The sequence below is a fragment of the Strix uralensis genome, chromosome 16 (assembly GCF_047716275.1).
Source record: "Strix uralensis isolate ZFMK-TIS-50842 chromosome 16, bStrUra1, whole genome shotgun sequence".
In the NCBI taxonomy this organism is placed as follows: domain Eukaryota; kingdom Metazoa; phylum Chordata; class Aves; order Strigiformes; family Strigidae; genus Strix; species Strix uralensis.
The window spans coordinates 20,196,105-20,208,252 of NC_133987.1; the positions used below are offsets into that span (position 1 = coordinate 20,196,105).

The window sequence follows — 12,148 nt, forward strand, 5'->3', positions numbered from 1 at the left end:
GGCTTTAACCGGGGGCAACGATCAAGGAGCGTGATGGGGAACCACCCCAAGGTGCAGCGTCCGTCCCGGGCACCCACTGTGGGTTCGGTCCCTCACGGCACTCGGGCAGGTGACAAAAGGGGTGTCCCCGGGGGGGGAGGGTGGGGGGGCAGTGCCCAACGGCTCTGGGGCAGCACCCGGATCTGCTGTGCCCCCCTCCTACCCCCCCCCGGGGGGGTGCATGGCCCCTCGCATGCAGCCGGGGCTCGGTGCCTGGTACCGGGGCGGGGGGGGCGGGGGGGGCGGGGGTTGGGGGGAGATCGAGCTGCCCCGTGCCGGGGGGCTGGGGATGCTCCCAGCGCCCCCGACGTGGGGTCCCCCCCTCCGCGGTCCCCGTCCCCCCCCCTCGGGGCAGTCCCAGTCTCGGCACCTCTGGGGTGCTCCCCATGTGTCGTGCGTGTGTCCCCCACCCCGGGACATTCCCCGCCCGGTCCCGGCACCCCGAGGTGGGGTCCCCCCGCGGACCCGGTCGCCCTCCCGGCGGTCCCGGTCACCCCCCCGGGGCAGTCCCGGTCCCGGCACCCCAGTATGTGCTCCCCATTGTCGTGCGTCTGTCCGTCGTCCCCCCCACCCCCCCCCGGCCAGTCCCCGCCCGGTCCCAGCACCCCGGGGTGGGCTCCCCATGTGTCGTGTGTCGTCCCCCCCCCCCTTCCCGGGACCGTCCCCATCCCCGGGCGGTGCCCCCTCCGCCGGCCGGGCGGGGGGCGGTTTCCCAGCGGCGCTGCCCCCCCATTCCCCCCCCCTCCATCCCCCCCCCGCGTCCCGCCCTCCGCTGCCCCCCGCCCCCGCCGCCCCCCGCGGATGCCTTGGCCGGGCGGCGCGGGGGAGGCGCCGGGAGAGGCTCCGCGCTCGGCTCCGCGCTCGGCTCCGCGCAGGGCGGAGGAGCCTCCGCTCCTCTCCGCTCCGCTCCGCGCCGCCGGTGGGGCCATGCCGGGGCTCCCCGGGGCTGGGCGGCCCCGCTCGGCGCCGCCGCGGGGGCCCGGTGCTCGGCGGGCCGCGGGGGCATGAGGAGCCGGGCGGGGAGCGCGGCGGCGGCGGGCGGGCGGCGGCGCCGGCCCTTCCCCTGCGAGCCGCCGCCGGAGGATGAAGCAGCATGAGGATGTGTGACAGAGGCGTCCAGATGCTCGTCACCACGGTGGGAGCCTTCGCCGCCTTCAGCCTGATGACCATCGCCGTGGGCACCGACTACTGGCTCTACTCGCGCGGCGTGTGCAGGACTAAGTCCACGAGCGACAACGACACGAGCCGCAAGAACGAGGAGGTGATGACCCACTCGGGGCTCTGGAGGACGTGCTGCCTCGAAGGTACCGACCGCCCCGCCAGGGGGGCTCTTGCCAAAAGTTCCGGGGAGGGCAGGGGCATCCCGGGACCCCCCCCGCCACCCCAGCGCCGAGCGGAGCATCCCCCCCCCCTCCGCCCTCCCCACGCACGGACACGGCGCTTTGCTGTGGCTCCGCCGCGGGGGAGACCCCCACGGGTGGCTCCTGCTCCGGGTGGAGACGGGCCGCGGGGTGCTGGGGTGTCACCCCGCCCCGTGCCCAGGGACCGGCCGCGCTGTGCGTCCCCGCGGCAGCTACCGGGGAGCTTCAGGCTGAGGGGCCACAGGTCCCCCCCCAGCCCGGCCCCGGGGGCTCTTCTAACGGCCAGCAAAGCCCCCCAGCTTCACCTCCCCCCCCCCCCCCCCCCCGCGGCTGTCCCTGTCACGGGGAATCCCCCCGCACCCCACGTTTCTCCAGCCGAGACCCACGGCCGGTGCCAGCCCTTCCCCTCTGACCAGCGCAGCGGGGCAGGGGGGGCAGCCGCTGCCCCCACGCACCTTGTCCCACAGGGACTGCGCCCCACGGCCTGCCTGGGTTGCCCCACGGCTGAGCTGCCCGATGGCCGGGTTGCTCCACAGCCAGCTTGCCCCATGGCCAGCTTGCCCCACCACCCGGTTGCCCCACAGCCCGGTTGCCCCACAGCCGGGCTCCCGCCTGCCCGGCCTCACTGCTTCGCCCCGGTGCTTCAGCCCTGCAGCAGGAGAGGCCACGGCAGCTGCTCCCCCGGGGCAGCACCGGCAACACTCGGGGGCAGTTTGGACCCAAAGCTGCTGGTTCAGATTTATACGAGCAACAACAGGCTGGGCTTAAACGTGAGCTTGCACGGAGCCAGGTGCTGGCACCTGCGCAGCAAAAAATGGCTGATGGAATCACACTGGGCCGTAACTTTTAAAATTAGCGGCAGCAGCTGGTGTCCTGTGTACGTGGGGGGACCTGCCCCGCTGTGCTGCAGGGCCCCGGGGACCTCAGGGTCCCCCAGCCCGGGAGCGACACCTCTGACAGTGGGGGCAAGGAGCCGCGGTGGCCGAGCTGCTCCCTCCACGTTGGAAAGTTCTCGGTGAGTCACGGCCACGGATGCAGAAATACCCTGTCTGTTCCTGGTGCTCGGTCCTAAACCTGGTGAAGTCAGTCAGAGCTTTCTTATTGATTCAAGGAGGGTTTGGATCATGCTCTAATTCCATAATAAATAATTTGAGATAATCTGTCTCCCCTCTTGGGCTGAGGGAGCCAAGGAGGCAGCAGCCAGGGCTGTGAAAGATGGGATCGCTGGAGGCATGAGTAATTTCCAAAATTCTTGGTTTTGCTGGCCGCATTTTTTTTCAGCGAATGTTTTATGTCTCCCTCACTGCGATAAATCTCTGCTGTGGAAGGAGCCGGTGCGGCCCCGGTCTCCTGGGCACAGCACACTCCGGAGAGGGCTTAACGGTGCCACGCCAGAGCTCAGAGCTGAATCACGGCCCTGAGCCCGGGCGCAGGGTGCGAGCCGCGGGGCATATGCTCGCCGTGGGGCTCATCGCTCCCCGCTGCGTGTTCCCCCCGCGCAGAGCTGCCGGGGCTCTGCGCGGTGCTGTGCCGGTGCTGTGCCGGTGCTGCTCAGCCGTGCCCGTGGCACAGTCGAGGCCTCGCGCTGGGCACGGGCTCTGTCATCCCTTACGTGTGCGTGAGAGCGCGAGTGGGCGATGGGGGCTGTGGGGAGGAGGTGGGGGGGTCCCAGCCAGTGCTCGGGGTGAGCACGTGGGGCTGGGCTGGTGCTGGGGGGCTGCGGCGGGGCTGCTCATCACCCTCCTGAATTTTCCTGGAGAGACACGCTGGCGTCTCGCAGGCTGTTAACCGGCGCGATGCTGGGGGGGGAAAACTCCCCCCAGCCGGGCCGGGCCGAGCTCCGGCACCTTCCACACGAGGGAGGGGGGGTGCTGCCGCGGGGGCTGGCGGCCCCGAGCCGGGGGTCACCCTGTGGCTCTCTGCGCCAGGGGAGTGCTGGGTGCTGGGTGCACTTCTGCGGGCAGCAGGTCCTGTCTGATTCCTGCTGGCGGGGCCTCACCGCGGCTCTGATTTCTGTGCGCTCATTGTATCTGGCTTGAAAAACGGGCAAGGGTTGCGCTTTATCGTCCTGCGTCAGGAGTGAGCGCGGTCCGTCGCGAGGGCCGGTTCTCCCGTGGTGCAGAAGATGCTTTCAGCGCCGAGCAGTGCTCTCTGCCCGCCGGGAAGCGCCTCGGCCTTGAACTTTCCGCCGTTAACCGTGAGGGGGGGGGGTTAATGCGTGTAACGACGGAGGAATTAAGTAGCCAGCTCCGGCCGCTGGTCTGGCTTGGGTGTGCGTGGCAGATTATGAAGCCGACCGACGTGCGCGCTGGTGCACGCTCCGTCGCAGATGCTCTTTAAATCCCTGTCAGTCACAGACGCGCAGCGCCTGCGTGGGAGCCGCTCGCACCACGTGAGCGTCAAAAGCCCATAGGCGAGAGCGGATAAATCTTGAATGAAGCCGCCGCAGACCCATGTAGAGACACCCACACTGGAAAACACAAATTAGTGGTTGGCTCAGTATCTGGAGCCCGGGCAGGCGTTCCCCGGCTGCTGGGCTAGGATAGCCTCTGTTTTAAACTGCAGCGTTTGGCTTCCGATTATCACTTTCACGGTATGCGAATACTTAGCCGGTGTCTCCTCGTACTTCCCGCTCAACGTGACCCGTGGCTGTCGGTGTCTGTCCCCCGCGGCTTGTTCGTCGCCAGTTGTTTTCCTCTGTGACTTCCTCATTAATAATAAAAGGTAGGGCAAGGCACGGCACCTCAGGGGGAAAGCTGAAGTTGAGAAATAGCCACTTAGGCTGGTGTTGTTTTTAGGAAAGTAAAAGAACTTTGGTTTTCATCAAACTTAATTAAATTCAGCATCGTTAAATGCAGGGAGCCTCCTCATCCTCCCTGCTGCGTGGTATAGATTGGGACTGGCTCCACGGCGTCATGCGGATGTGAAACAGGCAGAAGTAGCAGGAGGGTTTGGCCACGGCTGCTTGAAATACCAGATTTTAAGGCGATGTGGTACTTTTCCTTTCCTCCTTCATTTCCCTCATCAGACCAAAGTGCTCTGTCATTTCTGGAGGACCACGAGTGCTGCTCTGCCTGTGTCCCTCCTTGGCTGGGCCGGGACACAGGGGGGGTTTGCAGGGACATGAGGGGGTTTGCAGGGGACACAGGGGGGGTTGCAGGGACGTGGGGTGGTTTTCAGGGGACACATCTGCCTGTGGCTGCGTGAGGACATGGGGACCTGGAGCTGACCCTCAGCCGAGCTGTCCCGCTCAGACCTGTGCCCGTCCCCCCTGTGTCCCCCACAGCAGCATCAGTGCAACCTTTGCCAACCCAGCAATTCCTCCCTGCCAAACCTGGAGAACTTGGCTTGAGTTTTGGTTTTTTTGGGGGGGATCCTGTCTAGATTAGCACATATTATTGCGGGTGCTCTCAGCTGACCCCTGCAGCCCACCGGACCCTGCTGAGCCCTTTCTACACCTGACCTGCAACTCCTGCGTGGCTCCTGGTGCAGTTTACACCCATGGTCAGTCCTGGAGGCTTCAGCTGAGGGTGACCCTGCCGTGTCCCTGGGCCAGCTCTTGCACTGGGAACAGAGATGAACCCCTCAAACTTTCTTTAACCATAAGGAATAACCTCTGATACCGAAGTCTCACGTAGCCACCCCAGCTGGTTTTCCTTATTTCTGCCTGGTTTTAGTCTGGCTGTACGCCCGGGCCGCTTCAGCGCCCCCAGCCGCAGCATCTCACAGGAAGGTCCCACGCATGGTGGTGCCCCATGACCCTGAGCGCCTTCTGTGCCGCTGAGTGTCAGCGTATCATCTCCTACACCCAAACGGCAGCTCGCTCCCCGAGTCCCTCACTGGAAAGCCTTGGACTCGGCTGTATCAAAATGGCTCAATAAGTCCACGGTACCGAGCTGCCCGAATCCACCTGACCCACCTCCATCATTCGGTAATACTGCAGTCAGTCTTTTCTCTGCTGTTTACCTCTTTTACCCACAATTATTTTATGTTCTCTTTAATACTCTTGATAAAGACATTGAGCTATAGCTCAACACTGTTCCGGTAACAGGCGCTCCTCTGTAGAAATATCCCATCGGATGACAAAGTACAATCTCTGCAATCTGCCTCCCAGTCCCTTTATTAAAGCGCTGTTGATTCTGCATAATGCTGGTCTTTTACTTTTTCAGGAGAGCTAAATCAAATACCCTGTGGAACTCTAAACATATTATGTTACTGATTTCCTTTATCAACTGAATTTGTAACCATACCAAGAAGAATGTATGAACTTTGATAAATCTATTTTCCGCAAGGCTGTTTGACATTTCTCTCATCCCCTGGTTCCTCCCTGCCGCTGCCCACCTCAGCCAACCCACAGGCGATGCCAGGGACGCAGCTCCCACCATCGCCCATCGCCAGCACTCGTGGCATTAACCAGCTTTCCCTGGCTTCTAGAAATTCAACAGAATGCCAAAGTTTATTAAAATCCATTTTAGATCTTCAGAAAAGTTCTCAGCCTGTTCTCCGAATGCTCTTGGGAGAAAGTTCTCTAGTCCTACCAGTTTCATGTTCACACTGAATAGTCGCTGGTTGGCATCCTCCCTAACTGCTGGCAGAATACAGGAGCCTATTTGTCTCCAAGTACAGAACAGAAGTAGCTGATGAATAAATAATTGTGTGTCACTTCTGCTTCATGACTGACAGTTGCACTGTCATGATCTGCTGGTGATTTACATCGGCAGTAAAGCTCCTTTCTTCTAACGTGACTCAAAGGAGCCTCCTTCTTTTGCTTAAACCTCTCGGTTGCAGCTTTATTTCAACTGATCCCATTAGCTTCTCTGATCAGCCACATGTGTGTCCTAACTGCAACTTCCAATATCAAAAGCCCTGATTTTTAATTTTTTAATTGCACTTTTCAATTCCCCTCTCAACAGGCCCAGCAGAAGTGTGGGGTGCCAGGGGAGCGCCCTGCCCTCGCTCCTGAGTAACGATCGTGCTTCTGCATTTACTCTTTTCCCCCAGTTGGGTTTGTCCGTGGTTGGTTTTGGCCCTGCTGTGCTGAGCTGCTTCGCACCGAAGGCGTTAAATCGGGCTGGAAGCTGCTGCCCCTGGACAGCCACCAGCTCTTCCCCTGCTTTCAGCTCCTCTCAGTCCTTCTGAGTGAGGCCAAGCAGAGAATTTCCCCAAGGTGACAGCAATATTGTTTCTGTTAGAAAGTTATTATCTTTAATTTTTAAAAGCACCAAGCAAATGTCCCTGAGATTGCAATCATCCATGATAGAGCACTTTTCCTCGCTACTCATTATAGGCAGGTATTTAAGGAGCTGCTCATCCTGTTCCTCTGTCTGGTTGGTGTCTGTAACAGATTCTCATCAACAACCCATCTTGCACTCCAGTGCTTCTCCACATCGCTCTTGGTGCAGCTCGCGGTGCTGCCAGCGGTGCCAGTGTTGGTGTCTCTGCCAAGCTCGGCACGCACCGATGCCACCGCACACGGCTCCGTCCCGGGGCCACCCGCCAGCCCCGGCACCGAGGAGAGCCCTGGGGTGACTGTTGGCAGGGGCTGGAGGTGATGGAGGGGGAGGCAGGACAGCGTGGGGGAGATGAGTGGGGAGGGGTTATCTGCTCTTCGTCATGTGAGAGCTCGGAGGCATCAAGTCAACTTGTGTGACGGAAAGTAGACAACAGAGGCATCTGTGGTAGCGATGGGTGAAGGTGAAGAGGGACCAGCTACTCATTGGAGAATATCTGATGAAATTACCATGCTGCAGGTTTATCAACCCGTTCCCTCCACCCCCAACAAGTACAGTGCTGGGGGAGGGGGGGGGGGCAGCCCACGTGCCCGGCACCAGGCTCAGTTGTGTCACCGGGGTCAAACCAGGATCGAACAAATGCCTCGAGCATGGGGCTCTGCGAGGTGTCACGTACGATGCCCCAGCCGTAACCTCTGCCTTAGGAAATCCCTGAACCTTAGCTCGGTGGAGAATATATCGAATAAGCATTAATTACTGTCCTCTAATAGAGATGGAAATTAGGCTAGCTGGACCCTCAGTCTGCTCCAGACCCATGTTCTTGTGGCACGTGGCCAAATGCCAAGAGCCATAAAAATCCTTCTGGACAGAGAGGGGCCCCAGCCGCTGCCAGCCGTGCCTTTGGAGCGCGCTGCTCTTTGGAACGTGTCCGGAGAGGAGCCGTGCTCCAGCTCGCTGCTGCCAGCTCTGCCTTGAGAAACTGTCGCTTGGAAGAAGGGGGTGCAGAATTTACCCTCCTGGGATGCTGCAGCATTTATCTGGACAAAAATCCCATCTTCTGGGGTGGCGTAGGGAGCTGGTTCCCACATTGCCTGCGAGCAGCACATGATGAGTAAAATGTATGCTGTGAACAGCTCAGAAACAGGCATTTTACTGCTGCATAGGCGTGGTGCAGAGTCTGTCATCTCAAGAGCTGTTACTGTTTAATAGAGGTGGAAGTCTGAATTTGAATGAGGCTCAAGTGGGTTTTTTTCCCATGCAAGGTCACCATCTCCATTACGGCTGTAAATAATTAGGGATGGCTAATGAAGGCTGCACGCCCCGGCGCTGGGGCTGGCGGCCGGGAGCGCGGCCGTGGTTTGGGGGCGGATGCCCCACGGATTGATGCCGGATCCTCTGCTCCCCGGGGAGGTGGGACGCTGGCGCGGGCTGGCCGGGAGGTGCCAGCGGGTGATGTTCGCTGGGAGCAGCCAGGGAGCAGGCAGAGACGCTCGGCTCTGCTGCCGGGAGTTACGTGGCCTTTTGGTAAATCACTTCTCTCTGCGTGAGTTTTGCTTTTTGTCATGGGAGGCTGAGCGGATCCGTTAGCGTTCGGCTCTCCCACGGCTCCTGGCATGGCCCAGGGCACTGTCCTCTGCCCGGCCACCGGCACGGCCCACCCAGCCACGCGGGGCTCGTCGGCACAGCGGGAACGGCCCGAGTGGGGAGACCTGTGACGCTCTTCAGCTGCCCGTGCGACTTGGGATGAGAGGAGGCGAGACAGCCGCGGTGCTGAATGTGCTCAGCACTCCTGGCGTCTCGGTGGTTACAGTCCACATGGGCTTCACCATTAAAAAATGAACCCAGGGCGCACTTCATAAATAGACATTACCCTCCTTTCTCAGGAAAAAAATGCTCTCAAAATGATATAAATGTGCTAACCCATAAGTGTAGGGGGTTGCTCAGCTGCTGCCCGAGGGCTCCCACTTGGCGGGGGGGGTCAATCCTGGCTCACCTTGCCGAGGAGTGTCTCAGGCTGAGTCACGGCCGGGTGCCGGCAGGATGCAGATGCAGCGTATCCGCTGTCATTAACGCTCATCAGCGCTGATAGGTGCCGAGGGTGAGTTAGTCAAAGGCATCCGAGGGGAAAGGTGCCCACCCCGGTTCCTGAGTCACTCCGAAGCACCAGTGGGGAGACGGGGAGCGAGCAGGGAAGCGCAGCGGGGAGTGAGCAGGGCTGTGCACTTGCTCGGGGTTTTCTCCACGCTCCTGCAACGTTGGAGGAACCGAGGAGGGCTCCTGCCCGGCCGCTGCCCTGCTCCCCCATCCATAAGGGCTGCAACTGTGTTACAACACCTAAAACTCACCTCGATTTCTGACATGACACTTGGAAGCCCGTTCCTTGAAGCTGGTGTTTGGCTGCGTTTTGGGTTCGTGCTGGGTGTGGAGAGGGTGGTCTCACGTCCCTTCCTAAGGGCTCATGGGTGGGTTTGCTTTGGCTGACACCTCAGGCTCAGCACCAGAAGTTTTCTGTAGGTTTTTTCTGGGCTGAGGCACCCCGGGGATGCATCTGTGGCCACTCGCTCCGCACAGTCCCACCGCTGGGGCTGTAATGAGCCGCGGCTCGCTCGGGGGGACCGCAGCAGTGGGCATCTCGAGATACATCTTTGATTAAGAAGACACCTGCTGTGATAAAGAATGACGGTGCCGGGGTGACAACTGGTGTCTTCTCCCTCGGCGTGTGCGTGCTGACAGCTCTGCGGCGGCTCCGGGGAGGGCAGGCTCACAGCCCAGAGCTGTTACACAATCCCGGCGTAAAACATAGGCCGGTGGGTCAGCCCTGGGGACTTGGGGATGCTTCCCAAAATTTTCTTATTTCACTTTTGTGTTGTCTTTTAACCATCTACTTGCAGCAGGTATTTAACAGCTTCTTCAAAATGAAAAGTTGAGGCCGGGGTACGCTTCGCGCTTTGAACAGTCCCGTGTCCTTTGGGGTGATTCTCTCGGAGACAGAAGCACATCGAGTTCTGAGGGTCGCTGGGGGCCAGAGCGCGCTGCGTGGCGAGCAGCAGCACAGCTCTGCCCGGCCACCGGCCTGCCCAGGTGAAGCTGCTGAGCGATGGCTTCGCTTGCCTGGCCCTGCCCCTCGCTCGGCCGAGATGGGGAGGGATGCAGAGCAGCCAGCACAAGCGCAGGTCTGCTCGCTCGCCTCCGGAAAAACACGAGGACAACGTGGGATTTCTGTGTTCGGGTTAGCTCCCGCTCCACAGCCGGAGGCGAGCCAGCTGCCTTTGGCAGGACCAGAACACCTGGGCAGGCTCCCTGAGCAGCCCTGCCTCCGGGCCAGCACCAGCAAAAGGGCCAGATTGTAATTGAGTTGCTCTTACGGCAACTTGACGTTTTGTATTTGTTTGCACGTCGCTGGCACTCGGGCTCCCGGGGGTGGGTTCCCTGTCCTCACCTCGCTCCGTAGCAGCAGCCTGGGTGGCCGGGCTGAGCCACCATCACTTAACCACCGTCTCGGTGCCGAGGGTTTACAAGGATGTTAAAACTGCTGCGGTCTGTTCCTCTGCCCCACCTTTCCCCGCTGCTTTGGCCAAGCTCTCGCTGCTGCCCTCCCTGCACCGGGGCTGCTGCTGCCCCGCGCCTCGCTTGCCCGAAGGAGAAGGGATGGAAAAGTCTCCTCACACCAGGATTTTGCTGCCTTTTGAAACGTCTGGCAGGACACCTGGGCTTTGCTTGTCTCCCTAACCCTTGCAAAAATCACTTGCACGCCGGGTGAGTGACTTCATTTGACAGGCTTGAAAATATCAGGGTTTTTCATAGTTGTCGTGGAGAGAGGCAGGAGAAATGATTGTGGCTGCTGGGCGGCTGATATTGCGTGATGATTTTCCCAGATATTGCCTGTCTCTTATCTCCTGACACCACAATCTATAGACAAACCTGGCGCTGTCGGGCTGCAGAGGACGGCTGAGCCGTTCCCACATCAGGTTATTAGGAACTGTGTTGTTTTATCATACAAACAGAGTCATAAGGGAACGATAAGGCAGGCAAGGGAAGGCAGAGGGCAGGCGTGGGAGCAGGAGCAGCACCTCGCTGCCATCCCACCACCCTCGCTGGGGACTTCGGGTGTTCACTTTTGCCAAGAGGTTTGTATTGAAGGAGGACAATTGGGCCACCCTGGGGTAGGTGCAGGGCGTGGAGGGGGATGTGTGACCCCCCCCGGCTTTTCTGGTGGCCACTGGAGCCCGGGGAGGGGGGTTGGCATTGGCAGTACACCCCGTGGGACTGTGATGGTGGAAAGCAGGGACAAAAAGCAGCATTTGAGGGTGACACTTGTGTTTGTACCTCTTGAATGCTCACGTTTCCAATTTCACTGGTGATTTGGTAATTGCCCCCTAGTTAGACCTTTACTCTGAGTTCGTGCCTGGAATCACAAGGGGAGGGGAAAGCAATCCCCAAATTGGCCACCAACAAGCAACTACCCTTTTAAAGTATTCCTGATTTTAGCTTCTTAAAACCAGTGTTGGCTTGTGCTGCTGGCACCTTTGTCGAGCTGCTCATGTCTTGCAGAACTGCCCCTGGTCCCAGGGATGGCACCTCTGCCCCCCCGGAGAGGCTGGGCTCCCTCCTGACAAGGGAGCAGAACCCCTCGGGGCAGGCTGGCTGATGCTTGGCTGGATGTTAGAAACCAACTGACAATTATTTTTTGCAGCTGTCAGAGCGCTTTGATGCCTCAGCACCATCGACGGCATCACACGACGTCATCGCATGAGCAATTGCAAGGGGCTGCCAGAGTCAGCAGCGTCCGTCCCTCAGGGCTGCCTCGGGCCCCAGCCCGACCCCGGGGCTGCTTGTCCGGCCGGGAAAGGTCACTGTCACTTCGCGAGACAGCCTGCGATCTCACATCGACCTTCCCCGCCGACCTGAGCCCGCAGCAGCTCCGGCTTTGCCTCGCCAGCCGCCTCTGCCAGGCTGCCCGGCATCCCTGCCAAATCCTCCATTTGCCTTCGCAGCCGGGCTCAGCTGAGCAAACCTTGTCGCGGCACAGCAGCTGCACCGCACGGCTCCACCGCCGAGCCGCCAGCGATGCTGCCGCAGAGCGGGCTGGGGAAACGGGGACCCCGTGAGGCAGCGGGGCAGCGTGTCCCCCCCCCCGGATGGGGACCTGCCACCCCCCGTCACAGGTGCCTGGAAGCCTCCTGCAGCCCCGAGGCTCCATCTCTCCGCGCCGGGAGAAGCTCTTGTCATTCCTCAGCACACTTCAGCCAAGGATGAAAGCATTTTCTACGCATTAGTCTTTGGCCTCCCCCCCAACGTGAAGAGCTGGAGAAGGACAAGAGTGATTCTGCCTTTCATAGGAAGTGGGAAAGCTGCAGCCCAGGGTGCGAGACCTCTTAGTTGGGGGAGAAGCGGGAACCGGGTCTTCTGCCACCGAAGCTGCTCTGGCGAGGGCGCAGGGACAGCAGTGAGGCCAGGGGGAGGCGGCGTGCATGTTTTAAAGAATTTTAAATACCAATAATAGTTTTAAATAACATC

The 12,148-nt window shown here is 60.3% G+C and overlaps 1 protein-coding gene across 2 annotated transcripts in view; it reads left to right on the forward strand.

The window, feature by feature from the left end:
* The first annotated feature begins 1,016 nt into the window (after positions 1-1,016).
* The window catches only part of CACNG3 (calcium voltage-gated channel auxiliary subunit gamma 3), a 30,960-nt gene continuing 19,828 nt past the window's right edge, over positions 1,017-12,148 (forward strand). The window contains exon 1 of one of the 2 annotated variants that reach the window (XM_074885913.1): positions 1,017-1,343. In XM_074885913.1, coding sequence (XP_074742014.1) covers positions 1,133-1,343 — 211 coding nt within the window. In that variant the 5' untranslated portion in view covers positions 1,017-1,132. The remainder of the gene's footprint in view (positions 1,344-12,148) is intronic. The other variant, XM_074885912.1, reaches the window with a different exon arrangement.